The following is a 17009-nucleotide window of genomic DNA, read 5'->3' as shown; positions in this document are numbered from 1 at the left end:
AAGGAAGCAACTTTGAGCTGGAGTGCCCAAACCACCTCTGGGTAGCTGTACTGACAGCTGATAAACCCAGAGAGGAACAGAGGGTGAACTGAACTGCCCAACAGTAGAAGGCAGAATAACTACGTACCAAATTCAGGGGAGCTGTGCTGCTGCTTCCTCTGCTCCCCATTCAGTACATGACTTCAGCAGAACAACTACCAAAGATTCATAACCACTTACAGGAAATATAGTATCTCCGAGTCTGTCCCATAACTATGGGCCCACACACATTAGAAAATAACTTTTCCACACCTTATAAAGGACATTTTAATTTAGCTATTACTGAAAAGGATTAGGCCAGAATTAAATAAACTCATCACATCAAAATTTCCAACAACAATAGACTCAAAAGTTGAGTAAAACAGGTAAAGTCCTCACAAAACAAATTTGAGAAAACATATCTATAATTCTATTAAATTATTCTAAATGCATACAATTTTGTATATTTCTTCAGTGGGACCATCAAATTTCTGCTGCATTCGCTCCTCCAAAAAGTATATACGGAGCTTCAGGTTGAAGTTCTCTTTTTTCAGATCAGTGATTTGCTGTGAAATAAACAAGAAAATGAGCAAATTACATTGTGTTTCAAACCAAGTAAAACAAAGAGTGAAAACAACATCATCTGGGTTTGCTCTGCACAGTGCAAGGTTAGAATTCGAGATTTAACATGGTTAAATGTGGGTGATACACACACACACACACATATATATATTCAAATGGTGAAGGTGTTAATAACAGTACATGACACCCAAGTCAAAACGAAACATCCCCGAAACATCACCCGGGGAGCTGCAAACACTCCAAGTCACAGAATCCCAGAATGTCAGGGGTTAAAGGGCCCTGGAAAGCTCATGCAGTGCAATCCCCCCATGGAGCAGGAACACCCAGATGAGGTTACACAGGAAGGTGTCCAGGCGGGTTGGAATGTCTGCACAGAAGGAGACTCCACAACCCCCCTGGGCAGCCTGGGCCAGGCTCTGCACCCTCACCATGAAGAAGTTGCTTCTCAAATTTAAGTGGAACCTCTTGTGTTCCAGTTTGAACCCCTTACCCCTTGTCCTATCATTGGTTGTCACCGAGAAGAGCCTGGCTCCATCCTCCTGACACTCACCCTTTAGATATCTGTAAACATTAATGAGGTCACCCCTCAGTCTCCTCCAAGCTCCAGAGCCCCAGCTCCCTCAGCCTTTCCCCATAAGGGAGATGAACTAGGCTTCTGTGAACTACCATGTTCAACTAGCGAGAGCAGATCTTCCAGCGTTTGGTTTGTGGTTCTTTTTAAGCTGCCAGTAGATCATTTCCTGTTCGTTCAGGAAAGGTCCAAGTGCCAAAGACACTCAAACCATATCAGTTGAAATTCTAGTTAGTATTCACACATTCATTACATTTTGGAGTCAAAAGGAAAAAACTGTTTCAAAAGAACTCAGCATTCCTTAATTCTGCTCACATGTATTTCAGTGGCAGAGCTTAAGCGTTCTGTTTTCAAAAGGCAAACAAAACAGGCTAGGCAATCATAAACCAAGAACTGAAACAAATGTTGGCTCTGACATTCAGTTTCTCAGAGGTAAGTTAATTGAGGCAGACTGCAATTTAAAAGTTATAGCTTAATAAAAGACAATGTGTAAAATGCAAACAAGTTCACACTACAAAGGGATTTTAACGGCAACACTCTCAACTTATGCATTTAAAAGATGTCGTCGTAATTCCTTCATGCATTTGGATTTCTGTATTTAAAAAAGGAATGAAAGAAGAGAAGCAGCCAACACTTTCTGAGAAACCAGGACAATGCAATCCGCTCTACACCCCGGACAGCAGGGCAGCAAGTACCACTTGCCTGGCGCAGCAGCTCTTTTCCAAGTCTACACAGAGCCACTTGTATGCATCTGTCAGCAGAGGCTGCGGTTTCACGGCACAACACAGGTTTGGCAGCAGAGGCCATTTTACAAGACAGTAAAACTGTAAGTGGGTTTGGGAAGACAAGAGAGAACCCACAGATATTATTACTTAGCTCCCTAACTTGATATCAATCATCCCACTTCTACTCATGAAGGCCTAATAAACAAGGTCCTCAAGTAAAGATGCCTTTCATTTTGCCCATGTAATCACTTATTCTATCACACAGTGGTTCCTGCCTATATTGCAAGTAATTGTAACACACCATAAATACTAGAAAAAAACCTACACCTCTGATGTTATCTGGCTCAGTATCTTCTTCGGGCCTGAAAATACAAGGACCTTTTCTAGGTGGATCTTCAAGGGTCATTACAACCATCCTGTTCTCTCTGCTACTGGATTTTTAGTAAATAGTAAAAGGTCAAGAAAAGCAAATGCTCTCTTTGTCAAGTTTAACCTTCCAGCTACCAGTAACATTAAAGAGTCAAAAGCAGAAGTTATAGAAATATCTGTGTTTAAAGGACTCTTCGTTCTTCAGTTGAATGGATGTTTTAGCTTCATTATACTGTTTGCATCCATAAAAGCCTCCGAGACCTTTTACAGCTCAGTTTAACACAAGGGGTCTGTATGTACCAGGAAGCCAGAGATCTGTGGGAGAGACTTTCTCCTCTTTATCACACACAAACAATAGATTTTTCTTCCCTTCTACAACTCTTTCCCCTCTGCAAACAAACACAGCAGATAACCACTTGCCAAATGTATATTCTAGACAGGTCTTTGGCATATATCAAAGACTTTAAGCACATACTAATGGCAAGACTGTCTCTTTTTACCCCAGCCAATACACAAAAGAGAAAGTGAAATAGATACGGACTATAAAAAACATCCTTCACCGGCGCTTTCCAAAACAAGCTTTAAATCCCCGAACAAAAGCTTTCTGCTCAGAGGGACATAAGGCCACAAGAAACTGAAAGAGTGTAGAAGCAACACTCATTTCAAACATAACAATGCTACAAAAGGCCAAAGCAGCTACAGAAGCACTGGAAACTGCAGACACTTGAACACATCCTGAAGATCACAAGCCACAGCATTTATCTGTAGCAAACATCTCCGAGATTTTTTTATTGCTTTCCTCTCTATAGTTTCTTCACAGAATCATAAGAACTTGAGTTAAACGTCTTAAATTTTTTTATATGGAAGCTGTCCTGCAACAGAGCTATAGCCCAGCCACACCATCATTCAGCAGTTATGAGCAACTGGCTTCTTCAATTTGAATAACCAATACAATTGATTTCTTTTTTAAATATCTGATGTTTTCTTTTACACTCTAGTAAGTGCCAAGAACAGTTTCTCTACAGAACTGTCACAATACTAGACCTTTACAACAGAAGTATTCCTTTACAACAAAAGTATTCCAAGCACGCTCAGACATAATTATAAAGGTAAAAGGTATTCTGCAGCAGTCAATGAATTAAAAAGTCAAATCCTGTACTAGTCTCAATGAAAATAAACATCAAGCTTCCCTGAAATTAATCAATTGCAGATTTGCAAACCAAGTTCTTATGTTTCTGGTGCTTGCGTGAATGTTTGAGCCGAGGTTGCCAATTTTTGTTTCGCAACTCAAGAGCAGCAGCTGGTTAGTCTCAACGTTTTTTTTCCCGTTTTTGAAAGCAATACTTAAGAAACAGAGGCTGAAAGCACAGACAGACAGCTGGTCACACCTCCAACAGATCCGTGCTGATGGACACAAAGTAAGAATCTGACTCAGAGTCAACACTTTAGCCAGCATGTTTGAAATACCTTGGCCATAAATCTCCCACCAAGTCTTATATTAAAAGTCTGCTTACATTTTCATAGTCCTTCATGGTCCGAGCTCTACTTGGCGAGACTGTATCCTCTGCCACATCTGGTAACACTAGACATTTAAAAAGACAGAACAAGTTCAGGCAGCAGAACCTCTAAACTAAGCCTCAATTTGGAGACAGCAAAGGTCTGCACTAATTCCTGTTCCTGAAATGAATGTACATGTATTTAAGCTTCTGTTTGCATGTTTATTCTGTAAAAGCCACATTTAACAGGACTGCATAACTTATTTCCATTCTGATTAGTGAGAGCAAACTTTTAGTCAGAATAATGAGACTGTATAAAACATGTAGCACTTGCATCATCTTAAATATAAAGAGGCAGCTGAGATCTCAGACTGACTCTCATACTAACTGAAGTAAAATATTTTCTTTAACATACTTCCAAAATTGTTATTCAACTATGTAGAGGAGTCTGGAAAATAACCCAAAGGATGCCAGACAGTGGTTTTTAAATCTTGACATTCTAATTAGTTTCACAAGGCAGCTTTCCTAGAGCACATGTAGGACGTAGTAACATTACTTTGCAGCATTTAGTATGTTTCCTATATTTGTTTATTCTCATGAGCAAACAGATCTTCCTGTGGAACCACCTAATTCGAGTCAGTTTCAATTGCCTACTTCAGCCATACAATGAAGTCAGCCAAGTTACCTTGCTTGTTACATGCATGCATAAAAAGAAATCAAAAACATACACTTTGAATTTACAGAATAGGGAAGAGTTAAGCCCATAGATAAGTTTCAACATAATACCGCTCAGCTGTTTTACTTTAAAATAAGTGTTTCAAGCAAGTCTCCCACACCTGGAGAGGAAGATGCTAACATGGTCGTCATATAGAAAACCACACTGAATTACAGCTGCTGTTCAACAGGAACTAGACAGGAAGGTTTCTTAATGCAGAAATAGATAAAAGTGAAGATACAGAGTCCAGGTCAGGTCTGCGGGCAGAAGTAACTGAAAAGCTGAACTGCAACTGAATAACCTAATGCTGTGCAGCATGCAGCTTCCCTAATGCTGAGCAGAATACGAAATAGCAATATTGCCTTGCTTTATATTCTAAGTATTTTAAGTACACGCTTCACAAAACCGCTGCTCGTCTTACGCAAGACTTCTTATGACCACAGGCCACAGAGGGACAGCAGTAAGTGCAGCAGTAACTGGCGCTCTATAATGACAGAACTTAACAACAAGCTGCGTCACTTTAAAACATTTTTCTGCCCTTTTTTCCCCGCTCAGGTTTCGAGACCCCCCCCGAAGCACCGAGCCCCAGGCAGCGGCGGCTGAGGGGCCCGATCCCGCCGCCTCCCGCCCGCCCCGGGGGCTCCATGCCGCCGATCCGGCCTTACCTTCGCCGCCAGCCGGAGGCGCGGGGTCCCCGCGGGAGACGTCTGGCAGCTGGGAGATGCTGAGGAGGGAGGAGGACAGCGCTGAGGAGCCGAAAGCGTGGGGAGGTATCGTCCCCCCGACAACCGCTCGGGGCCGGCAGGCCCAGCCCGGCACAGCGGAGAGGGGGGCGGTGGGCCCGGCGCCCGCGGTGGGACCAGCCCCTACCCAACGGTCCCGGCCGCCTACCTGCCCTCAAACGCCACCGGCAGCGTCAGGTCTTCCCCCGGCAGCGAGTCCATGGCGGCGCCGACCGAGCTCCGGCTTCTTTGTGCGCGGCTTTGGCGGCTTCGCTGGAATTCAAACGGCCGCAATCGCTTCCGCCATCTTTGCGTCGACGGAGGCGAAGCCGCTGAAGCCACCTCGGGAGAGCGTACGAGGCGGGCACAATGGAAACTGAAGGAAAGCCGCCATATTTGGTGCGGGCGGGGGCTAAAGTTGGGCGGGAAGGCGCCATGTTGGCTGAGGGCAGAGCGGGGCGGGGTATGACGGGGAGTGCTAGTTGGGCTAAAGGGGCAGAAAACTGTCGGGCGCCATCTTGAGTGAGGGCAACCGGGGCACGTTGTTCAAGACTATGGCCCAGCCGAGGCGGGGGACCGGACCCGCCTCTCCCCGGGGGCCTCCGGGCCCCCTCCGACAAACGCACGTTTGGAAGAGGCTTTTGTTGGGGTGCGCCGGGACGCCGGGCTCTTGGCAGAGCTGCTGGAGCTGATTGTTTCCAGGTCTTCCCCGGCGCCAAACCGACTTGGAGAGAGAAATAATTACACTTTGGTTTCAAATTCTAGTCACTATTCTTTGTAACTGGCAGCTGGAAATGCTAAACTGAATTAAACCCTGCTGTGGTGTCCCCTCCTAGAGGAGTGTCTGACCAGGGTGACCATGCTGGGAGCTCCAAACCCCGCTTTGCTTCTCACACTCTTCACCCTCTTCTTTTAATTCATTTTTGGGAATCTGTATGTAGGATTGAAACACTTTCCTGCAGCATTTACAGCCTCAGCCAGGGCACCATGCTGGGACTCACTCAGCATCGCTGGTAACGTGAGGAAGCTCTGATCCAGCGACACTCGACCACAGGAGTAACCCTGTGCTTAAGCCTTAGATTTGGTTTCCTTTTCAGTACTGAACGTGTCAGGTTTCACTTGTTATCATCTGGGCTGTCCCAAGGGGATTCTCACCTGGCCAGGAGATAGGACATGGATAAGGGCTGACCATGGGCTGTGGTAATTTTGTGGGTTTATTACTCCAAATGGCCATTCTGCCCCATTAGCTCCGTTTTCTCCAGGTACCTGCTCCAGCTCTACTCTGTTCAAAACAGATGAAAGTTGAAAGCCTGTAAAACACCCTAAACTGTTGGTAGCAGCCATTGCAACCACTGGATGTGTCTGGTCACGGTGGGCTTCCCATCTCTGCTTCTGTCTTTCCATTAACGTGTACAAGCGCAGCTGTTAGTGCCCCAAAATGCCAGGCACGACTTAGCACAACCGAGCTCTTAATCTCATCTCCTGTCCGCCCGAACATGCCTGATTCCCTGCACTTGGGGTCTGATCACCCTCCGAGATGTTCAGTCCCTTCAATTCCCGCATGACCTTTGAGAGACATTTGTCACCTTACGTGACTGGGTCCCCTTTTGCAGCGGCCGCACCTTCTGCCAAGCTGAGGTTTGCGAAATCGGGTCTGCCATATGGCACCAGGATTTGATCAGCCTGAACTGTGGCTTCCCATGTTTACAGAGCAGATCTTCATATAATTAAGCGTACTTAATGAGTCCACTTATCAAAAGGAGGACACCAATTTGCTCTTGTTTCAGGTGGCAGTAGCGTATTACATTTTTGATCCGTCAGCCACAAGCACAGCACAAATCATTCACTGCTTATGTGCGACAGGCTGGTACAGCACCCATGTGTCTGCAGAGCCACAGTGCGCACCCCAACATACGATCTTCCGAAGGAAATCAGCTAATCCTTGCTCAGTTTATCACTTCATGAAATGTCTGATGGACAAGGGCATATAGATATACACATGTGTATATACTGAGACATGATGGACAATTTCCCTCAGTTACTGCACTGCCCAATGTTTTAAAATCTGCAGCAGCATGAAGAAGCTGCGAGGGGCAGAAAGGGCTGGGAGATATTTTGTTTAGAAGCAGTTAACAACTTGCCTTCTGATAATCTGCTTAATGTTGTTTAACCTTATCTTAATTAGTGGTACATTTGGGGAGATTACGCTAAATCCTTGTACCAGGAAGCCTCATTGGATCGGCGCTTTCCCACTTTACAAGGCAGCCTGAGATCTTTACCACCTCGGAAAGAGTAGTAAAGGGAGTCTGGGAAAGAAACACTTATGGTGAGTGCAACATATGTGTGAGTTGCCCAGAGGATCCCAAGGAGCCAAATGAAATCCAGCTGCTCCGGGCGCTGTGGCTGCAGCCGATGGTGACACAGGGACAGATGTCACCGCCAGCCGAGCACGGGTCCTCCTTGCTGTCCTCTTCTCAAGTCCCTGCTCTGGGACACAGCATTCAGTTGTGTCCTCCTGTTATGAGTTCAGAGCAGAATTCCTCCAAAGCTGTGTCAAACACAGACTGTGCTACTAACACAAATCACGTCTCAATAAACTCCCTGGAATTTCACCAGTGCGGCCCTTGCTTATACAGCTGTGGCTCAGTTAAGCATCTGAATGAACACTTAGTTTTAAGTACTCCCTTAATTGATGCTGACTGACCTCTCCAAGTTCTTTGCTTAATAAGGACCAACAAGTTAGATGTAACATTCAGCAGGAAAAACTGGCCTTCAGCTTTCGTATTTGCTTCTGTGCCAAAAAAAAAAAATCAATTTCCTAACACTGACAAGTGAAAAAGAAATGCAAGTTTTCCGTAGGTCCTTTTGCAGACATTACCAGAGCTATTCAAAACTATGGATGCCACAGATGTGGATTTCAGAGTATGTGTTAACATTAATTTCTTTTGAAAGATCCATTGTGGTCATGGAGAAAAATCTGATAAAATATCCTGTTCCAATTTCTAGTTTTGCTCCGTACATTTCATTGCGAATGACTGCATGCATCTCTGACAAAATATGTCTATGTGAATATTACAAACAATAATGGAGAAATATGAATTGACTGTCTGGCTACCAAACACATTAATGGAAGTAGCTGAAAGCTGGAATGGTTAATAAGCAGACACAAGAGATCACAGGGCTCATTTTTCAGATGGATTATCTGACACGGAGTGTCAACTGATGCTAAATGAACGAATGAATATCTGATGGTAAAAATATTGTGTGCCATAGTTCTCATCTCACATATAGGGCTGTAATGAAGGAATAATTCTCTTGGAACAAATGTCATTACCAAGACAAGATCACATTCAATCCTTTAGGTTTCAAGCCAGCTCTGGTTGCTATCAGTGAAAAGACTCCTGCTGAACTTCAATGAACAAAAAACAAATGCAAAAATCCAAGTGGCATAGATACAAATTATATACATTTATTTTTATTCATTTTAAATAACATTCTTCTGTATAAATTCTGACATATATTCAAATCATACACTTTTTTTTTCTTTAGAAATGCATTTGTAAGCACAGCATATGCTTAGGAGACGCCTTATTTGGATGTGTAGTAAGACTGATGGGTTTCATTTGGGAGGAAGTACAACTTTTAAGGCCCACATTTTTCTTATTTTAATCCATTCCTCTGACACACGAAGCGCAGGGCCCTGTGGGAGCTCATTTCAAAACTTCACTTTAAAGAGAAATGTATTTTTAGGATTCGATCTTCTATCCTTTAAATAAAGGAGACTGTGCAAACTTTCTGCTACATTTACATTGCATGTAACATTTCAGATGCTGTACAGCAGGGGTTACCTGGCCCGGGATGCCTGCAGGATGCTCAGTACATCCCCTCCTCTTTCACACGCGCCTTCCAGCGCGCTGTTTGCTCAGCCTGGTCCGAGGGAATTGCCATTGCACGGGATGACATCTCCTGACAGCTCCCCAGGGCTCGCGCTCCACACGGTTATTTCTAGCAACAGCGTCAGATTTGAGATCATCTGTCCACATCTGTCGTGCTCTGTGCTTACCAACTGCTCTCCCAATCTGTGGGCCACCCAGGCTGCCCCGTGCCTGTGACACATCATTGCTTTTTGCCCTTTTCTCACTCCATTATATCCTCTTGCCTTCAGTTACTGGCCTGTGGAACTGAACTCACCCCACCCAGACCAGCTGGATCCACAGGGCCCTCACGACCCTGAGGAACTTGCCTTGAGAGCTGGTTTCCAACCTCCTTCCAGCCCTCCCTGCCTTGTCGTACCTTCTCCATGCTCTACAGCCAACGTACCACGCCACCAGCTGCCCTTCTCCACGACAGCCACACCACTGCAGCCAGACAGGGACACATGCTCAGTTAGAAGGTGACGCGTGGTGGCCCTTCAGCAGTGCCACCAGTATCTGCATCGCCACACCAGCCCCAGAAGTCACCTCAATGCCTTCCCCTTGTCTTCATGGCTCCCGAGCTGGGCACTAGCGCAGCCCTCTAAGTCGACATCTGGTTTACCTGCCCAAACCCCAGTGCGGCACATAGCAAACCTCAAGGTCTGGGCAGCTTCATGACAAGTTATGCCACACAGCAGGTCAGCGGTCCTAGTGGCCTTTAGTACCCTGGCATGGGTGTTTCAGCTCTGCACCCCATCCAAGTATGACACCAACCTGAGCTGACCAGAGATACAGCCAGCTCAGCTCCTTCCTCACCCCCGGGGGTACCCAGGGGACAGCTGCATGACTGATGGACACAGCAAGGAAGATCTAATCCCCACCACCCACGTCAAACAAGAAGCTGTTTATTCTTTCCTTGCTGAGGCATTGATCTTTTATAAATGCTGTTCCTCTGCGCCAAAGGCCTGGTTGAGCTGGAGGTGGTTGGTGTCTTCGTGCCGACTCATTCTGCCATCTGCCAAGCGTTGTCCCGCTGCCACATCCTTGCTGTGCTCCACTCCCTGCTAAAGAACATCCTGTGCTTTCCTCTGCTGGCCAAACCTGGGCAGCCAGGTCCTCCCTGCCCAACAAAGCTCCCCACCACATCTGCAAGGGCTGTCTAGATCATTTCATCCAGATGCACGACCCGCAGGCCATGGCTGGACCAACCTCCCTTGCAGACTGACTGTAAGGCATCCTGACCTCCTCCTCTGCTCAGACACAAAGCGTTTGCAGTAGTTTGGAGGTCAGAAGCAGCCCGGATGCAAACACGTCCCGTGCTGCCGTGGGCAGGGACTCGGAGGGCTCAGCACCTGAACTCACCCTCTGGTTTTGCAGACCTGCGATATTTCCTCACTGAGGGAAAAATCCAAGCCTATTCCTGTTACACAGTAGCCTGGAATCATAGCAAAACTTGAGGAAGAGGTGTTTTGTGGCAAAGATAAAAAGATCTACTAAAATATTTTGGAAACATTAAAGTGAACAATGTGTCCTTCACTTTGCCTGCTGGCATTAGCCCCACCTAACACTTCCTAAATTACCTTTCCCCACCCCATGAAGTGACCAAGTGCAAGTGTATCACTAAATCAGCACTGCTAAATAATTACGATTTTTAGGAAATCTTCTATTTTGTCACCACTCTGCTCTTTAAAAGTTTGATGAGTAACTCAAGGATTACCAATATCCAGATTTTCTCCTCCAGTCCTCCCCCGTTTCATAACTAACATTGCTCTGAATGACATCAGCCAAATTTATCACCTAAATATGGGACCTCACCCTGGCCTACAGCAGGCAGCAGCTTTCCCATCGGCTCAGGCCTACACACAACATCACATTCTGCCCTCACCATTTCCCTTGGTCATCCTCAACTATTTTCCTTCTTACTTGCCGTGCCTCATCCTTATATCAGGCAGCAAGTTTTTGAGGCAGAAATGGCATCTTTGTGCATGTGTTTAAAGCACCTATTCTCCCCCCTACCCCCCAAAAAAAAGTCTCCAATAAGAAAAGCCTCCATGCAGCACCAGAAAGCAAATAAATAATCACCACATCCTTCCTACTGTTTCTCGTCTTGAGAAATATTGACTTCTGCCTGGCTCTGAGGATGCATCAGTCGGCTCCCGCTGCCCTTCAGCAGGTACTTCATTTATCCCCAGCAGCAACCGCCTGCAAAGCACCAACACGCACAGCAACGCCGCTTGAGTTCTGAGGTTGGTCAGGAGTTCAGTGAAATATTTGTTTCACACCTTGCTTAAATATAACTATTGATTTTCATGGGTGGGACCTGGCGGCTCCCCAGCACAGGGAGGGCACGGTGCAGGTACCAAGCGGTGAGCTGTGCTGTTGTCCTCCCCGCACTAACAGTCCGCCAGCCTCCCACAAAAATCAGGGGAATCTGTAAAACCTAAAGTCCCCTGTGGGTTTTTTTGACAGCTGATTCCCCATCACCGCCTTGTGCTACATAAATTTCCTGAAAGCATCCATGCGCTTTCAGCTTTTAAATCTAGAAGCGCAGATCGGCTCCTGGAAGCTCTTCAGCTAAAAGCCGTTTCCACCCATATCCAGGGGATTTTTGTCCCCTTGTCACCGTGTCCGCACGGGAGAGATGGCAACGAGATCCACCATGGCGTGAGCAGTCGCTTGGGAAAAGCTCAGCCATGGAGATCAGGCTCTCAACGCATCCGTGACAGTGTATTTGCATTTTGTATAAAGATTTAAAAACAAGTAACAGAACGGTACATCCGATTTTTGGACACCTACTAAGTGCTAGTCATGGCAACACTGGTATTCACTCAGTATTTCAAGGAATGGAGAAATTTGACAGATGCAAGTAGGGAGCACTCACATTTTCCCTAAAAAAGAAAGTTATTTAGTGACACTAGAAGAAAAGCTTCAAGCAGTCGGTGTTTGCCAGAGTCCCAGCTCCAACAATATTGCCGTCTAATTTACAGTATTTTAAACAATCCGCATTTTTTTTCCTTTTTAAACAACTCCACTAACCGCTGTACAATTAAAATCTAAATGACAAAATATGACTTGGGGAATAGGGGAGGTTGGGGAGTTGTCATTGGGACTTTTTTGGTTGGTTGTCTTTTTTACAAATAATTACAAATACAATTCCGATAAGATATATTACATTTTATATACAGAACACACCATTTCTATCAGGGTAGGTAGGGTATTAAGCCTAGCGTTTATTTTTACATGGCAACCCTGAGATGTCTTGTCATCTTCCCTTGCACAGGAACTATACAAGTTCATTAACTCCTTCTAGAAGAAAAAATGGATTGCTATGTTTTAATAGCATCATCACCCTGTATAAATAACTCAGAAAGGGAAAAGCTCGGCCTCCTCCCTAACTCCAATATTTTCATTATTTTTATTCCTGTTTCCCTACTTACTGGAAACTGCTAATGGTGACTTCTTTGAAGTGTGCAACTCACTCCTCTACTTGCCTCTTGCTAGTACAGTGAACAATTATTTCCCTTTTTTTGTCCTCCTTTTTGAACAAATGTATATCAGGAACTAACACGAAGCCTTTGCAAAGGTCTGTTTCCTGAAAATCCACTGTTAATTCTTGAGCTACTTTTCAAACTAAAGGCTGGAAATGGAGTAGCTTCTGATCAGTCATGGGGTCCTGCTTTCCCACCCCACCACCTCTTCATGAGAATATATTTTAAGATCAGCATAGTCAAGTCTTTAACAACAGTGAATTCTATGGATCTTTACGGAGAACAGGACACTGAATACATTCCACCATATTACCTGAAATTCGGATGTACTACACTTGTTTTCCTGTTCACCTGCGAGCTACAGCTCACCCAGCCTAAGAGTATCTGCAGAGCAAATTCCTCAGCGTGGAGCCTCGGCGCGGACCCCGATACCCTCCAACAAGCCCTGTAACTTCTTCTACGCCAACTTTGCAATAGCTGGATCACCGCTGCTTCTTCTAAGCTTTATAATTATGCATGGGTGTCGTCAGCGTCAGCTGCCCGTTTGGTGCGACTTCGTTGCCGTCGTCTTCCAAGAGCCCCGAGACGTCGGCGTTGGGTATGCTGTCGTGGTAGCTGCTAAAGCTGATATTGTCCTCTTTGAGCTCAATGGTCCAAAACGGGGCGTTGAGTTTCCTGTTCTGATACTCACGGTACATGTAGACAGCACCCACGAAGCCCATTAGTAGGACCACAACGATGATGATAACTGTCAAAATAATTATGTTAAACTGGGTCCACGAAACATCTGCAAAAGCAGCGGTGCTATTGTCAGAGGAACTTATAGGAAGTATCGTCTGTATAGTTGTTGGAGGCAACGTACTGTTTATCACTGCAGTTGAAAATGCTGTTGCCTTGCTGGCATTTGGAGCAGAAGTTGTAAACTCCCTTGTTTCTGGGCCAAGAGTGGCTTCTACAAAACAAATAAAAAATGATCAATATGCTAAGCTGGAATCAAACACAAACATAAGCGATCGGACATTTATATCACAGTTGTTACGGCAATTAAGTCTACACTGCTCAAGCTGGTATTTTTTCAAAGTAGTTTACAAAAATGGTTAGATTTTGGTTTTGGTCTTTTTGTTTGGTTTGTTTTTTGTTTTAAATAATTCTGTTGGTAAGTGCTCACGGACTGCAGCATTCCTCTGAAAAACCTGTGATGGATGGATAGGTGCAGTAGCCAAGATTCAGTGTTAGATACAAAAGCTCATGATGAAAGGCAGTCACTCAGTCCAGCTCATATCCAGCCCATGAAAATGGGGTTTTACCAAGCTCAGCAGGAGTTTGGACTTTGAATACAACAAAGGGACTCAGCTCATTGTCTGCATGGGCTGCACAACCAGGACACAGCAGCTCCGGGAACCGAAACCTTTCAGTCAGTACACTGGGTGTAGGATTTATAGTCACAATATGGGGTTCATTTCTGCCTTACCTGTACAAGAAGATCAAAAATGAAAAAAGATGAACAATCAGTATTCTGCCATCACAGTGGTTGGCAATGGGTTTCAATATCTACACTGCTTTATATAAAAGGACAAAATAATCCCAGTTCTGCTTTGGAATGAAGAAGTCACGCACAAATTTCACAGAAACCCCCAGTCTGCATAACCAGAAGCAGAAGATAATCACATCACAACAACAACAAAAGACTCTGGATGTTCTTATGAGGCTTTTGAACACAGCAGAAGCCAGTTGGGATCCTGATTTGATTTCAGCTGCTGGCATATGGTGGATGAGAACATGGGAACGACCAGACTGTGCCACAAGCTCCATCTTCCTCTGCAGCCTGTTCCTGGGCACAAAACAGCCAAGAACCTGCCTTGCTCCCAGAAATGCGATAAAACTCCCTTCTCAGATGTAGGAGTTGGCAACAAATTATCACTGGAAATGTCATAAGTGGGATGCAAATTCATTAGACCTTTTTCAAACCGGTTGAGCTATAGTTGTCCAAAAGCACCATAAAAGCCTTGAATATTAGGCTCCCAAATGTAACTAATAAAGCATTTTCTTCACAGGAATAACCTGATCTATTTTAGATTCTCAAGTCTGGACAGCAGGAACCCTCCAGAAGCTGAACCCTCAATCAACCCAAATGTTCTCTACATCTATTGCTCCACGAGACTCTCTGCACCCTCTTTCCCTCTCTCTTCCATTTCTCTTTCTGCTTTCAGAAATGCAACTTCATTTGAAACCCACTTACAGCTGCAGCAATTACAGCCACTGGTGCCGTGCTGTATTGATCCAGCTCTCTTGAAGAGAACATCTACTAATTATGACTGAGGAGGCGAGTCACTTCCGAAGGACTAATTTTTGCACTATATGCGTCTCCATTGGCAACAGGAGCTGCAAATATTCAGCACGTCTCCTGCCACAGGAGGAACTCCCACGAGTTAACTTTGGGCTGTCACATTTCCAGCTCAGGCAATGGAGAAAGAAATCCCTCTGGAGGGGGCACCACACACCTAATTTAGGGTCCTGCTCAGAGTTCCTCCCTGCAGCAGCTCCTCTGTTCCCTGCAGGTCCTGCCTTGGGTTGATGAGGATGCTCAGGATGCTGAAACACCATTTCTCTATGGGGTAACAGGCAGAATTTCACAGTAGGAAGCAACGTGAGAGGAGTAAGAGGTTCCTGGATACAGCTTTGGGAGAAGGGCATGAAGAATTCAGTCATCCTTTCCAAATTCCTTCATCAACACTCAATTCTTGGCAAACCCTGCCAGTAGCTATAATTAGAAAAAAACCCAGAACAGAGACAATGGCTGATTCACCAGCGAGGAAACAGGACTTTTCTGGCTTTATTTGTGAGTCAGCACCAGCAAAGCACTGGCAATGGGGACATGGGTGAAAACATTTCCTGGAACCCACGGTAACGTCATGGGGACACAGTGCCACGCTCTGACTTTCGGGCGGTGACACAGCGATGCCTGTTTCCGCTGGCTGGGGCTGTGCCAGCGCTCCAGATGTCCCACAGCAGCTCCTTGAGAGCGGCAGCTGCTCAGTCAATGGGCTGCTTTGGCATGAGTGTCACGCATCCAGCTGCTTGATGGAAATGCCATCTCTGCAAAGCTCCTGCAGTGAACAGGCACAGGCGGGAGCCCACGCAGCGGCTCTTGGGGACACTGTGATGCTCGGTTGGGTGACACGGTGCCACGCTCCATCATTAAATCCACTCACCTTTGCAGCAGGAACACCACCCACCCAGGGGTCACACATACCGACTTGGGTCACCCCCTGTGTCCTTTGGATATTCTCTCCATCAGCCTTGAAAGCATCAACACCTTGGTCAGGTTTAAGACTCCGAACAGTGGGTGCTCGAGGTTGGGTTTAGCTTTGCCCAGGCTGTACAGAACACTTTGGCTCTTTTTCAGCTGTGACCACTTAAATTGATTTCGCTCTAGAAGCCACTCAAAACCAGGCCTCTCAATGCACTAGCGGTTTATGAAAATCTAAACCTAAAACTAGTTAATGCACAGTACCTCAGCATGTCGATTTTTAGGCAAACTGTGTGCAAGAAACTAGAAACAAACTGTATCCCTTTTTAATCGTTTAATAAGAATGGGAAAAAAATCAGTGCCGAGGAAACAGGAAAGCTAGAAGAGCATGTCCCAGTCCCTTTGAAGGGGGACAGTCTTTCCCCACAAAAGAAATTGGCTATAACAATGCCATGAAAATAAATCTGAATGTTGAAAACTGCAAGTATAGAGGCAAAGCCATACATATGGATTTTAACAGAGCAAGGTCATGTAGCTCTTTGCACGGAAACAAAGCTGTGCATGGGGAGATAATGGATGAGCCGATGCAAAAGTGCCATTTCCAGCCCTGTAACCGTACAGTTCCGGCTAATGAGCATTCAACTTTTTTTGTATTGATCATCTCCCTGCGCAGAGGACTCTGTGATTACACCTCCCGAGAGCAGCATGGGAGTGAAAACCACATTAGCTCCTAATGGAAGATCTGCATTAAATCTCTGTTGGTGACAATGACAAATTCGGGCCTCGATGCTTTCCTGAACTCTGGGTTCTCTTAACTAACACGTAACACCTGTATTGTTTCCATGCATGGAGCTGGAGATCCACCTTGTGGACCAACCTCCTGATAAGCACTGAAGGAGCAACTTAAGGACCATTTAATCTCATTATATTCCAAGTCCTCCTGCTATGCAGTAGCTCTAAGTACCACAGCTAGTTTGTGTCTGAGATGCTGCATACAGTGTCTTGGATGTGGATTGAAGTCTGATGAGACACCAGAGCAGGTACCAGTAAATTCTGATGTAAACTCACTGTGCAAGTTTGGATCTCATCTCTCTTGAGCTTTGGCTTCCCTATTTAGGAAGAAAAATAATAATAATAAAAAAAACCTTAAACTTGGTCC

General features: G+C 45.3%; 2 protein-coding genes across 4 annotated transcripts in view; both read right to left on the bottom strand.

Moving 5' to 3' along the window:
• The window catches only part of CDK5RAP2 (CDK5 regulatory subunit associated protein 2), a 72038-nt gene extending 66481 nt beyond the window's left edge, over nucleotides 1-5557 (bottom strand). Inside the window, exons 1-4 of one of the 2 annotated variants that reach the window (XM_065035937.1) lie at nucleotides 5368-5557; nucleotides 5142-5200; nucleotides 3780-3847; nucleotides 474-584 (exon numbers count right to left, since the gene is read on the bottom strand). In XM_065035937.1, the coding sequence (XP_064892009.1) occupies nucleotides 474-584; nucleotides 3780-3847; nucleotides 5142-5200; nucleotides 5368-5420 (291 nt within the window). In that variant the 5' untranslated portion in view covers nucleotides 5421-5557. The remainder of the gene's footprint in view (nucleotides 1-473; nucleotides 585-3779; nucleotides 3848-5141; nucleotides 5201-5367) is intronic. The other variant, XM_065035938.1, reaches the window with a different exon arrangement.
• Nucleotides 5558-8642: 3085 nt separating this feature from the next.
• The window catches only part of MEGF9 (multiple EGF like domains 9), a 49933-nt gene continuing 41566 nt past the window's right edge, over nucleotides 8643-17009 (bottom strand). Inside the window, exon 6 of one of the 2 annotated variants that reach the window (XM_065035939.1) lies at nucleotides 8643-13552. In XM_065035939.1, the coding sequence (XP_064892011.1) occupies nucleotides 13098-13552 (455 nt within the window). In that variant the 3' untranslated portion in view covers nucleotides 8643-13097. Of the gene's footprint in view, nucleotides 13553-16619; nucleotides 16960-17009 lie in introns of those variants that run through there. The other variant, XM_065035940.1, reaches the window with a different exon arrangement.

The sequence above is a fragment of the Columba livia genome, chromosome 19 (genome assembly GCF_036013475.1).
Source record: "Columba livia isolate bColLiv1 breed racing homer chromosome 19, bColLiv1.pat.W.v2, whole genome shotgun sequence".
Taxonomy (NCBI): domain Eukaryota; kingdom Metazoa; phylum Chordata; class Aves; order Columbiformes; family Columbidae; genus Columba; species Columba livia.
Note: the sequence above shows the minus strand (reverse complement) of the source record. Positions and strands in the feature narration are given on the sequence as shown.